The sequence below is a fragment of the Vipera berus genome (genome assembly GCF_964194415.1).
Source record: "Vipera berus genome assembly, chromosome: 4".
In the NCBI taxonomy this organism is placed as follows: Eukaryota; Metazoa; Chordata; class Lepidosauria; order Squamata; family Viperidae; genus Vipera; species Vipera berus.
The window spans coordinates 969620-982696 of NC_138206.1; the positions used below are offsets into that span (position 1 = coordinate 969620).

The 13077-nt window shown below is 57.2% G+C and overlaps 1 protein-coding gene across 5 annotated transcripts in view; it reads right to left on the bottom strand.

The window, feature by feature from the left end:
- Positions 1-1137: 1137 nt before the first annotated feature.
- The window catches only part of NUMA1 (nuclear mitotic apparatus protein 1), a 60118-nt gene continuing 48178 nt past the window's right edge, over positions 1138-13077 (bottom strand). For 3 of the 5 annotated variants that reach the window (XM_081327783.1, XM_081327787.1, XM_081327784.1), the window contains exons 17-27: positions 11361-11471; positions 10616-10834; positions 9802-9962; positions 8390-8630; positions 7914-8208; positions 7139-7275; positions 6147-6365; positions 4635-4754; positions 3023-3184; positions 2597-2618; positions 1138-2210 (exon numbers count right to left, since the gene is read on the bottom strand). In XM_081327783.1, coding sequence (XP_081183909.1) covers positions 2029-2210; positions 2597-2618; positions 3023-3184; positions 4635-4754; positions 6147-6365; positions 7139-7275; positions 7914-8208; positions 8390-8630; positions 9802-9962; positions 10616-10834; positions 11361-11471 — 1869 coding nt within the window. In that variant the 3' untranslated portion in view covers positions 1138-2028. The remainder of the gene's footprint in view (positions 2211-2596; positions 2619-3022; positions 3185-4634; positions 4755-6146; positions 6366-7138; positions 7276-7913; positions 8209-8389; positions 8631-9801; positions 9963-10615; positions 10835-11360; positions 11472-13077) is intronic. The other 2 variants (XM_081327785.1, XM_081327786.1) reach the window with 2 other exon arrangements.

Sequence of the window (13077 nt, forward strand, 5' to 3'; positions counted from 1 at the left end):
TGACGGCGAGATGCTGGCAAGAGTCCTGAATCCATGACCATGATGGGGGAGGGCGGCTGCGGAAACTTCAAACTCGGTCATAAGTCCCATTTTTCAGCTAGGTCGTAAACCGAGGACCGTGTAACGTTCCACAATGCTTGCAAAAACAAAAACAAAAAAAACTTTTCCAGCATTCTCTCTTTTCGAAAAGGCCTTTTTGTAAGTTGCTGTGAGTCTGCTGACTTCTGGAGCCCGTTTCAACCGCCCCTCTTTAGTGTTGGTGCGAAATATGATCTGTGTGTACCCAGAAGTCAAAGGGTGACCCTGGGGGGGGGAGGGGGGGAAATCCTCTGGGCAGGCCTAGAAGAGGTCAGGCACCGAGAAGGAAGTTGGCCCCTTGACCAGGACCACCAAGGCAGCCTGTAACGCCGCTGAGACAAGACTATTAAGCTTCCTTAGTATTCTTAATTACTTTCTTAATATTCTTAAATAAGCTTTAACATTTCTTAGTACCTTAAATAATGTAGTTGAGGTTCCGGGACATGTTTCTGAGCCTGTAAATCAAAGGTGTCCAACAGCTTCTAAGAGCTGTGGACTTCAACACCCAGAATTCCCCAGTCAGCCAGGTTGGCTGGGGAATTCTGGGAATGGAAGTCCACAGATCTTGAAACGGCCAAGGTTGGACGCTCTGCTGTAAAGGAAAGTTTCCCCCCCCCCTATGCTCCGATTCTTCTTTGTAACTTACGGTTAATGATTGTAACTATGACCTATGACCTATGACTTGCTGTTTGTACGTACACTGAGAGCTTCTGAACAGGAGACGAATTCTTTGTGTGTCCAATAAAGAATTCTATTCTGCATTCTCTATTTTCTATTCCACTCCATCTCTGGATCCTGGATGTGTGAAATCAAATATCTTTTCTTGCTGCTGCTTCGGTTTCACGTACGAGAGACTTTTCTCCTTTTATACGAGATCCCAGCAGGGTTCTTGAGAGAATCGTGTGCAGGAGAAGCTGCTTCTTGGCCACGGCGGCAGACCGGCCTTACGCCGCAGCTCAGCCCTGTCCAGTCCAACACGATTATGAGGTCCCCCCCCCTCCAAAGTGCTGATGGGGCTGACCTAAGCAGGCAGGAAAAGGACTCGCTGCAAAGCCACGCTTGGGAGAAAAATAACATTTATTTACAAGTAGAAACATTATTTAAAATGACACATTTCCTGCTAACGTCTCTACAAAGGCGAGTAGTGGAGGGTGCAAGCAGGGGAAGACCCAGGTGGTGCCGCCCCCCCCCAGCCCGGGAGCCTTCCTCCATCAGGGTCTCCCTGGGGTCTCCGGTTGAGGGCTCAGGGCTTCGCTGGGCCAGAAGCCCAGCCCACCCGCTAGGCTGCCCAGGGTCGCCCCAGCCCGACAGCGGAAGGCTCCCCGTCACCTACCTGCTCCAGGTGAGTTTCTGGCACCCCCACCTGGAAGCCTCCCCCGGCCCCAACCCAGGCTCTGCGGGTCTGCGATACGAAGCAAGGAAGCTAAGTAAAGCTGTGGCAGAAAGAGAGGCGTGTGCCCGAGCGGTCCCTCCCCACCCCGAAAAGAACGGCAGAGCCCCCCCCCACCCCCCTCCTCGGCCAGGGAACGGCCCCCGGCTGCCCCGAGAAGGCCCAAGTGCTAGGAAGCAGGTGCAAGAGAGGAGCCCCCCCACCCCGGTCACTCTCTTTGTCTGTGGCCCGGCAGCTGAGCCCTCCCCGAAAGAAGTACAAGGGACCCAGGAGGGAGGAGACTGCAAGGGGGAGGGGGCACTGGCAGGAGACCCCCCCATGATAAAGAAAGATAAAAGAAGGAGTAAGGAAAGGGAGGGAAGATAAAAGTGGAGGGGAAAAGGGAGGGGAGGGGAGGGGGGAAAAGGACAGAGGGTGAAAGGGGAAGGGGAAAAAGGAAAGAAAAGGGATAAAGGGGGAGGGGAGGGAAAGGGAGGGGAGGGGAGGGGGAAGGGGAAGGAAGAGGGCGCCTAACACTCACAGAGGCTGTGAACGGGGAGGGAGGCGAGAAGGCCAAGCTGCTAGGCCTGCTTGAGGCAGGGGGAGAGGCCACGGGGAGAGGCAGGGGCTGGCAGCGGCAGAGGGGCAGCGGCCCCTTCCCCCCTGTCCTCGGCGGAGCGATGGAAGGTGGAATCGGTGGTGGAATCGGCAGCCAGGAAGCAGGCAGGACTCAGAACTTCCCCTTCTGGGACCTGGAGCTGGTCTGCAGAGAGAGAAAGAGACGCTCTTGGGACGCTGGACACAGCCGGCCGGGGGGGTGGGGGTGGCCGGGGAGTGGGGGGAGAGGCCCGGGAGCTGGGCAAGACTGGGGGGGAAATCCTCCTGCTCACCCCCCCCAAAAGAAACCGAGGGGAGTGAGGCTGGCCGAGGGCAGGAAAGCCGCTGGAGCCAGCAAATCAGCCGGAGTGTGAGGCCGGGTCCCTCCCAGACAGATGTGCACCCCCCCTCCAGTGCTTTGACCCAGAAACCAGCCCCCCCCCGTGTGGGAGAGGGGAAAGGGGAGGGGACCCCTGTGTGCATGTGCCTCCACTAGACCCCCGACAGGAAAGGCTGCATGCAACCCTGCAGAGCGGGCCAGCGCGCACTTGCCTGGTGTGGCCGCCCCCGAGACCTGTGGAGGCAAAGGAGGCTCAGAAGGACCCGATTTGGGGAGGGGGGGGAGGAAGGACAGGGAGGGGACGGCCCGGGCTGGGCAGCTGAGGACGGGGGGGGGGGGGAAGGGGGGAGGAGGAGGAGAACAAAGAAGCTAACCCGGTTTTGGAATCAAGGCTTGTGGGTTCCTACCCACCCCTCACCCCCCTAAGCTCCTTTCAATCTGGGTGACAAGTGCCTCCAGTGAACTGTCGTAAGTCGAGGACTACCTGTATTAGGATGTCAATTACACACACACACACACACACACACACACACACGGCTCCGTAGAACATCCAGCAGAAAGTAGTTTCAGCTCAGATCTGGGTTAGGATATTGGGGAGGGGAGGGTGGGCAACTGGGGGCTTCCTCCCACTGCCTTACCTTGCCCTGCGAAGATGTAGCAGTCCTTGGAGACCTCCGGCTGCCGCTCCGGGGAGAATTCTTGGGGGTCACCTTCCTATTGGCCCCCCGGCGCAAGAGGCTGTTCCCCAGTTTCTTCGGGGTGTTCAGGATGCTGAAGGCCAGCGACTGACGCCTCTCCGACTGGGGAGGCAGAATAATATACGTCACGTTCTCCTCCCCCCACTTCAGTTCCCCCTAGTTTAAAGGAAGAGACCCCTTGCTCCCACGCCCCGGCTCGGGGTTGTTCCTGAACTCGGCTCAAATCCAGCTGGGGGTCCTTGGTGCCCCCCTAAGCTGGTGGTTTTCCTGCAAACACTTCATGGCCCAACTAGGGAACATCATCAGTGCTAGGAGGGGGCGGGGGGGAGGAGGAGGAGGAGAAAAATTGTGGGGTCCCTGATGCTCTCCGAGTTTGGTTGTTTTGACGTTTCATGACTGAACTACAGAAGAGCACCAGTGCTAGAAGAGTGGGGAGGGAGGGAGGGAGGGAGGGAGGGAGGGAGGGAGGAAGGAAGGAAGGAAGGAAGGAAGGAAGGAAGGAAGGAAGGAAGGAAGGAAGGAAAGACTGTGGGGTCCTTGGTGCTCTCTGAGCTGGGTGGTTTTCTTGCAGACGTTTCATGACCCAACTAGGGAACATCATCAGTCCAGGAAGGAAGGAAGGAAGGAAGGAAGGAAGGAAGGAAGGAAGGAAGGAAGGAAGGAAGGAAGGAAGGAAGGAAGGAAAGAAAGACTGTGGGGTCCCTGGTGCCCTCTGAGCTGGGTTTTTTCCTTCCTGAGCGTTGTTTCCTCTCTGTTTATATGCAAACGGTTCGCTGGCAGAGAGCCAACCCCACTCCCTTCATAACACTGATGAAGCTACCTTGTCGGGTCATGAAACGCCTGCAAGAAAACCCCCAGACTCAGAGAGCATCAAGGACCCCACAGGTCCACCCTCAGCTACAAACATTCTCTTGTGTTGAAACCCAACTAGCCAGAAATTCTAGGCCTGCTGTGGGAACCACGGATTTGAGAGCCAGGGCGGACCTTACGCTAAAAACCATTAAATCTGTAAAAGGAACAGCCCCCAGTTGTGGGACTCGGATCAAACCAAGGTCCCCAGCCCTTCACACGGAAGGACTGGATGTGGGCGCTCTTCTCTGGAAGACCCAAAGGACCAGTTAGGCACTGATGGCCACGGAGAACATCTACCTACGTGGTCACTGAGAACTGACCACAGACCAGTGGCAAGAATCACTTTGTTTTTCTGGGTGAGGATTTAAGTTTGTGGCCCAAAAGCAAAGTTTAAAAGCTTTTCCAGCTAAAATAGCGCCCTAATTTTACCCTCTGGGGTCTCACAAGTACTTCAATTATGCTGTGTCCAACTTTGGCAACTTTTAAGACTTGTGGACGTCAGCTCCCAGAATTCCCCAGCCAGCATGTGCTGGCTGGGGAATTCTGGGAGTTGACGTCCACAAGTCTTAAAAGTTGCCAAGTCTGGGGACCCCTGCTCTAAGCATCAGAGGCTGATTGAACAGAGGTGGAGGAGTCTGGGGTCCCCCCGGTGACCCACAACCACTTGGCCCTGCTCTGGCAAGTCCCCAGAGGGCCCCACCTGCTTGTCTGCTTGCTGGTGTTTGCTCTTCTTGTCCCCCCCCAGGACCCTCTGCTTGCGGTCCTCGGTCCTCTCCTTGGGGGTCTGGGGCCGGGGGAAGCACGTGGAGGACTTCTTGAGCTACAAAAAGAACAGAGGGGTGGGGGAAGAGATGGGATTTCAAAAGCTTCCACCGAGGAGACGAGCCTCGCTCTTTCTCTGGGCAGCTAATTACAGAATTAGCCGGAGTCCAGAAGGGACCTTGGAGGGCATCTAGTCCAACCCCCTGGTCAGGCAGGAAACCCCTATACCATTTCAGACAAATGGCTGTCCAGTCTCTTCTCAAAAGACTTCCAGTGTTGGAGCATTCACCACTTCTGGAGGCAGGTAGTTCCACTGGTTAATTGTTCTCACTGTCAGGAAGTTTCTCCTTAGTTCCAGGTTGCTTCTCTCCTTGGTGAGTTTCCATCCGTTGCTTCTTCTCCTGCCTTCGGGCGCTTTGGAGAATAGCTTGACTGCCTCTTCTTTGGGGCAGGCCCTGAGATACTGGAAGGCTGCTATCATGTCGCCCCCCGCCCTTCTCTTCGTTAAACTAGTCATCCCCAATTCCAGCAACCGTTCCTTGTATGCTTTAGCCTCCAGTCCCCTGATCCTCTTCGTTGCTCTTCTCTGCCCTCTTTCCAGAGTCTCAACATCTTTTTCCCTTCGTGGTGACCAAAACTGGATGCCGTATTCTAAGGCGTTATAGAGTGGTATTAACACTTTGTGTGATCTTGATTCTGTATTAATCAATCTGAACAGAGCTGGAAGTGACCTTGGAGGTCTTCAAGAATCTAGTCCAAACCCCGGGTCAAGCAAGAGACCCTCTGCCATTTCAGACAAACTGTCCAATCTCTTCTTTAAAACTTCCAGTGTTGGAGCATTCGCAGCTTCTGGTGGCAAGTGGTTCCACTGGTTATTTTTTCTAACTGTCAGGAAGTTTCTCCTTAGTTCCAGGTTGCTTCTCTCCTTGACTAGTTTCCATCCGTTGCTTCAGGCGCTTTGCAGAATAATTTGACCCCCCCCTTTGTGGCAACCCCCCCCAATACTGGAATTCTGCTATCCTGTCCCCCCTGGTCCTTCTTTTCTCTGGCCAAACCCAAACCCTGAAAGCATTCCTTCATAGGTTCGAGTCTTTCCTCGCCTTTGTTGCTCTTCTCTGCACTTTTCCCAGAATCTCAACCTCTTTTTTGCATCGTGGTGACCAGCATTGACCAGCCAAGGAAGGAGCAGCGCAAAGGGAGCCACTGTGGGGCTCCCTCCACCCCGGGGGGCTGGCGTTGGTGCCTGGAAGGGCACTGCCCACCGAGGCCCACAGAGACCCTCCCCAGCAGCCGAGGGGGGGAGGACCAGACCTCCCCCCCCCGCAGCCCAGAGACGGGGGCGGCAGCAATGTTCGTCCTCCGCAGTCTGCCAGATTTGGGGCCCTCCGATGTCCGCAGGCTCCGGGCCCCGGATCCTGCCGAGGGCCCCGCCTGTCCCGCAGCGGCTCACCTCGGGGGTCCCCGGCCCCGTCTGGGGCTCGTCCGAAAGGCGCTTCCGCTGCTGCCGCGTGGCCACCCCTCCCAGCGCCCAGGCGGCGCTCAGGGTGTTGCGGCGGGTGCTGGGGCCCTCGACGATCTGGGTGGGCAGCAGGCTGGCCCGCCGGAGGGTCTCTCGCGGGTCTCCGGTCATCACCTCTTCGTCCGTGATGGTGGTCAGCAGCGGAGAGGGCTTTTTTGGGGGGGAGGGGGAGAGAAAACATCAAGGGAGAAAACAGAGCACGGTTCAGCAGAAGCCCCCCACCCCCCAAAAGAGGGGTCTTCGGGCAGAGCTGCCGATCACGGCCACTACGAGCAGTCCTCGACTTACAGCAGTTCGTTTGGTGACTGTCATCGGCAACAGCCCCGGAAAAAGCGACTCGTTTTTCACACCGACAACCGCTGTAGCGCCCCCCCCCCGGGGTCACGTGATCAAAGCTGCGAGGCTTGGCCACTGGCTTGCATTCATGACAGCCGCACTGTCCCTGCGTGCGTGTGTGACGTGATCCCCTTTTGCGACAAGCCACATCAACGGAGGAAGCCAAGTCACTTAACAACCCTGTTCCTCACTCAACAACTGCAGGGATTCCTTTAACAACGGTGGCGAGGAAGGTCATAAAATGGGGCAAAACTCACTTAACCTAACCACAGAAACTTTGGACTCAAGTCTGGCCGTAAAGTCGAGGACTGCCTGTAAACAGAGACATTTGGGGGTGGGTGGGAAGGACGGATATTTCTCTCCCTGACGCCACCAAGGACACAATGAAAACTTGCTGTGAAACTGTCCGGGTCTTTCTCAGTTTTATGTCCAGATCTGAATAAATGTCTGATCTCTTTGTCCACACCAAGCCAAATCTAAACCCTTGGATAACCGGATGTCTTGTGCATGGGGGGGGGAGGAACTGACCCACTGAGGGTCCCGGCCCAGCAGACCCCCCCCCTCTTATCGGCCAGGCCGCCACTCACCCGGGACTCCAGAGGGTAGCAGGTCTTCAGGTGAGGCGGGCAGATCCGGTTGCGCTGCTGGAGCTCTGCGATGCGGTTCCAGCCATCCAGCTGATCGGGCTCGTCGTCACAGGAGCCGGCATAGAAGCTGCTGCGGCCTGCGGGGGGAGGGGGGAAGAGGGGGGGCAGGCGTTGGCCAACAGGCTTCCCAAAGGGTGAAAGATCCCGCGGGGAGCGAAGCAGGGCAGACGGGTCGTCATTCAGCGCAACCCAGCCGAGGAGGGGGACTGCGAGTCTGGGGGTGGCTCCCTCGGGCAGCTTTCTCCAATTGTGTGTCTGTGTGTGTGTGTTTGTATGTCCACCTGACACCTGCAGGAGGAAGCCGAATCCCCAGAGCGCCCTTTCTCAACTGTGCCTGCTTTAAGACGTGTGGACTTCAACTCCCAGAATTCATCAGGGCTGGCTGAGGAATTCTGGGAGTTGAAGTCCACAAGTCATCCAAGGGCCAGGTTGGAAGAGCCCTGAAGGAGGGGGTCTCCAAGCTTGGCAACTTTTAAGACTCGTGGACAGAATTTCTTAGCCAGCAGGGCTGTTGGGGCGTTGAAGACCCCAAGTGTAAAAGCTGCCAAGTCTGCAGCCCCTCGGGATACGGCGGTGGAGGATCGTGCTGTCGGTCAAGAGAAGCACCGTGGAGCCAGGAGGCAAAGCCAGAGAACCCCGTCTCTCGCAGCACCTTGGAGACCGGGGTTCCCCCCCTCATGCGGCAGCGCCCACGCCCCGTGCCCCCCACCCTCACCGCTGTTTGTGCCCCCGGCCTGGGAGTGTCTCAGAGAACGGCGGGTGGCGGGTCGATAACCCGGCAGGCTCTTCAGGGCAGCGTGGCCGGTGGTGCCGTCGGGCGAAGAGGCGGTCAGCCGGCTGAGGGACTCCTGGGAGGGGAGGCTGGCCAGCGAGCGGGTGGAGGAGGAGGAGGCCGCTGCCGAACGCAGGCGGGTCTTGACCGACTCCTGGCCGCTGTCCCCCGAGCCGGAGGACCGCAGACTGACGAAAGACTCGTTGGTGCTGTCCAAAGGCTCCAGCTTGGGGTGTTTCTGTGAAAGGAGACAGACAGGGGTGGGGTCAGACCCAAACTGGCGGGAAATCTGCAGCCCCGCGTGCGAGGGAGGGGCACCCACCACTGCACCACGCAGCCCTCTGTTCCCGCGGGCGCAGGGAGGACCCGGAAGGGTTCGGCGCCCTGGCTGCCCCCTTCGTTTCCCCCCACTCCCTTACTTTGATCATGGTGATGTTGATCAGCTGCGTGGTGCGCCGGCGGCCGGACACTGCTTTGCATCCGGAATCCAAGGTGATGTTGCCGATGGAGTCGACGCTGCTCTCCAGCTTGGACCGCGAGCGGGTGGGGATGGGCGTGAAGGAGAGGTTCTCCAAGGACTCCCTCTTGTGGGGCAGCTGCTGGGGGGTCCTGGACGACTCCACGGCCCCCGACTCGGACAAAGAACGGCGAGTCTTCCTGCTGGAGAGACGCGCAGGAGGAGCAGGCCTTGGAAACAGGGCCTGGCAAAGCTTCCACGCCCAGGTGGGCAGCCCCAGCCTGGGGAATCTGGCCTGCTGCGGCCTGCGTGGTCTCGGGCAAGCCTAGATCTGCAGGTGGGTCCCCTGGGAGAGCTCCACCGCCTGCCCATCGGCTCCCGGGCCCCGATTCAAGGTGCTGGTTGCCCCCTCTAAAGCCCTGCCTGGTTTGGGGCCAGGTGATTGGAAGGGCCACCTTCTCCCAGTGACATCCTGGGAGAAAGGGTGGGGAGGAAGGGGGCGCGACAGATCCCCCCCTCTTTAAGGAGGCCCATCTGGTGGGACCTAGAAGAATGGCCTTCTCCGTGGTGGCTCCTTTCCTCTGGAACATCATCTCTGCGGAGATAAGGCCGGCCCCCACCTTGATCCTCTTTCGAGAGGCCCTGAAGACCTGGTTCTGCCAAAGGGCATGGAGACACACACACACACACCCCGAGGAAGGGCTTGGTGCGATTGTTGTTACCAGGGGGCGCTCGGGGTGGGCGGGTGATTTGGGCACGTGTTTGGCTTTTACTTCTATAAGCTGCCCAGAGTCACTGCGGGCAGCTTTATAAACTTTCTTAATTGATAAATAAAGAGGTATGTTTCATGCCCTGCCACTCCCAACCATAATCTCCAGGAAAGCCAGCCCCCCACTCAGTCTGAAGACCCCCAAAGAAGAAAACTTTCGTAGCCCCTCAGGATTGAACTGAGGGGTCCCGGTTGCTCTCTGAGCCCAGTGGGTTGTTTTGGGTTTTTTTGCAGACGTTTTCCCATCCACCTAGGTGACCTCATCAGGGTTAGAAGGAGTGAGGTTTGCGAGGAGGAGGAAGAGGAGGCAGACTGTGGCACCCTTGATGACCTCTGAGCTTTTCTTACAGATGTTTCATGCCGCCAACAGTCAATGTTACCTAGTTGGGTCGTGAAATGTCTGCAAAAAGGGCCCCCCCCCACACCAAGCTCAGAGAGGACCAGAGACCCCAACAGAATCGGCCTCTGTTCTGTGGCAAGCCAACAGCCCCGCTCTGCGACGGAAGGAAAAACCGGGCAGGAGTTGTGGCGCAGAGGCTGCCCTCCACAGCCGGAGGAGGAGGAGGAGGAGGAGGAGGCCAGGATGCGACGGAAGGCCATCTTACCTGGTGGAGTTGAGGGGCTGCCCTTCGTCGCTGGTGCTCAGGTCCAGGCTGTCGGTGCTGATGTCGGCCGGGCTCTGCTTGAAGGACTCCTGGCCCTTCAGGCTCTCCAGGGCCGCCTGGACCTTGCCCTGCTCCTGGAGCTGCCGATCCGAGAAGTCCAGCTGGGGGGTGGGGGTGGAGTTTGGGCAGAATTAGAAGCGGAAGCCCCAGAGAGGAAGGGGAGGCTTGGCAGACCGACCGCAGAGCCCATGGGGCACCCCTCAACTCAGAACTCCTGCCGAAGGCTATCCTCAACGCAGCGCCATTTGCTTCGTGACCCCTTGAAATTGCCACGGCACCGGAAAAAAGTGACCCGCAACTGGTCTTTGCAGCATTCCCCCCCCCCCCACGGTCACAGGATCACAATTCGGACATTTGGAAACAGGTTTGTACTTATGACGGTCGCAGTGTCCTGGGGGAGGGGTCACGCGACCCCCTCTTTGCGTCCTCCTGACCGGCAAAGTCAGTGGAGAAGCCGGATTCATTTTAATGACCGTGTGTGTAAATGTAGAAAACTGCAGTGATTCCCTTGACAACGGTAGCGAGGAAGGTTGTAAAATGGGGCAAAAATCACTTAACGACTGCCTCGCTTAGCAACGGAAATTTTGGGCTCAATTGTGGTCGTAAGTTGAGGACTACCTGCTCTCGGACGCAAAGTCTGAAACTGAAGTGGGACTACCATCTGAAATAAGTTTTTTTTTAAAAAAATAAATAAAACGATGCGCTCCTGGTATTCCACCCCGGCCAGAGCCGCCTGGCTGGCCGTCCCGCCTACCTGGGCCTGCAGGACGCGGACCTGGCTGGTGAGGCTCTTCAGGCTGAGCTCCGACTCGGTGGCCTGCAGGGCCGTGCGCTGCAACTCCTTGGCCAGGCGCTCCGATTCGGCCTTCAGCTCGGCGTTCTCCTTCTCCAGGTGCTGCAGGCGCTTCAGCTTCTCCAGCAGCTCCTGGTTCTGCTGCTTCTTGGCGTCGTAGTGCGTCTTCGCCTTCTCCATCTGCGGGCATAGAAAAGGGGGAGCGCTCAGCCCGGCCTCGGCCCGAACCTCTCGGCCGGAACCACGACCCTTGGTGCCGGGCGCCGAGAGAAGTACAGTTGATTAGACGTCAGGGGAATTACAGGAGCGCAAAGCCAGAACTGAAAAATCGTGCCAAAATCCCCAAGACGAACTTTTCCTTCCCTTAGCTGCCTCCCCTTGCGCCCCCCCACGTCCAACCAAATTCAGAGACGAAGTTTTTCGAACGTTCGCTTTGAGTGTAGGTTGGCACGCAGCTGTGCCCCGATCCCAGCCGGCTGACCTTGAAGCAGCATCTCAGGGGAGACGCAGTGAACTTTTAGTTTCCCTTGAATCCTCCCCCCTCCCGCCCACGCAGAGCCGATGGCAGGCTGGCACCGAGTGACAGTGAAGTGCGTGAGGTGTCTGCGGACCGGACCCCTTCAAACTTCCATCAAGGGGTCTCTCCTGCAAGCCCTTCCCTCCCCTCGCCCTGGCAGGGGGCGGCGGCAGACGCCCGGGGTCTTACCTGAGCCTTGTAATGCTCGGCGGCCTGTTCCTTCTGCGCCAGCTGGGCCTGGAGATCCGCCGTCTTCTCCTTCAGCTGCTTCATCTCCGAACGGAGCTCCTCTTCGCGCGCCTGCGGAGGGGGAGGCACACCTCACACCATCTCAGAGAGGGAAGCGTCCCTTCCTTCCGAGCCCACTCTGGCCACCGGGCCTCTTCTGATGTTCCTTGCGCTCCAGGATTTTTGAAGGCTTTAACTTCAGGCCTGGCAGGACGCAGAGTTGTCCTCCTGCCTCCGGACCTCAGCCCCCTTTCCCGGGGGGTTCAGACAGACCCCCGCCCCCCCCCAGGGCTCTTCCTTCCTTTTTCAGCCTCACAAGAACGGCGGGACCGACCCACATTAAAAGATCAAGCAGCTGTGATGTGCTAAGTTGCTTCTGGGCCCAATTCAAGAGGTTGGTGATGACCTTCGGAGCAATTCAGCCCACCGGTGGGGGCTTCCAGAGAGGAGATGCTCTCCTGGGGCCCTGCCCTTGAGGAAGCAAGGAAGAGGGTGGCCCCGGGTCAATCCTTCTCTCCGGAGGTCCCAACGGGATGGGAACCTTGCCTCACCCCCAGAGCTTCACCCGGCCCCTTCCCTCTTGGCTGATAGAATAACAGAGGTCTTCTAGTCCAACCCTTTGCTCAAGGCAGAGGCCCTGTTCCATTCCAGATAAATGGCTGTCCAGTCTTTTCTTGAAAGCCTCCAGTGATGGAGCACTCACAATTCTTGGGAGGCAGGCTGATCTGATCTGTCTGTCTCTAGATCCATCCATCCATCCATCCATCCATCCATCCATCCATCCATCCATCCATCCATCCAATCTGTTCCTTCTGGAACATTATCTTTTTTCTCTCTCTCTCTCTCTCTCTCTCTCATGAATGAAGGCAAATGTATTTTGCATCGCACTGCCCAGGGGCTACCACATGAGGACAAATCATGCATTGTAAAGATGACTTGGAGGCAGGAGATACTTCCAATGTAGTCTACCGGATCCCCTGCATGGATTGTCCCTGTGACTGTGTAGGACAGACGGGGAGGAAGCTAACCACCAGATGGCAAAACACAAGCAAAGTGGTCAGACCCGAACTCATCGGTAGCCTCACGTTGCAACAAACAAGGACATAGTTCAATTTCACAGCTACTAAGATTGTTGGCTGAGCAGGGACAAAAATAGCCCATGAAATGATTGAAGCCTGGGAAACGGGCCCCTTGTCAGTTAAGGAGTGCTGATTTACCACCAGCTTATCAGGTATTTAGGAGCTGAGGGCTTGGAGGAACAATGAAAGAAAAGCCAATCGCCAACAACAATCAGCCAACAGGAAGGCATCACACACTGTGCGCAGAATACCCCAAAGCATATATTCAAGTAGAGAGAAGTTCCCTGAGAATGGGCTCCAGCACAAATCAGACAGCTCGGAAGGCTAAACCTCTGGTCCCGCTGATGGGACCCAGAACCCAAACAGGATCTTGTCACGTTTTTATTTGCACTTGTGTTCTGATGCTATTTAAGCTAGTCAAAACCCCGCTGCTGTGTTCTCGTGTTGAACTGTTTCACCTTGGACTTTTTCCCCTGGAACCCTGGCTTGCAAGCCGCCCCATCGTAGCAACGGGTGGAGTGGAACTAAGAGCGAAATAAAATGGTGCAAGCCAATCCCAGTCCATGGGATGCGCCCTGGACCTTTTTTCTTGGGAGGGC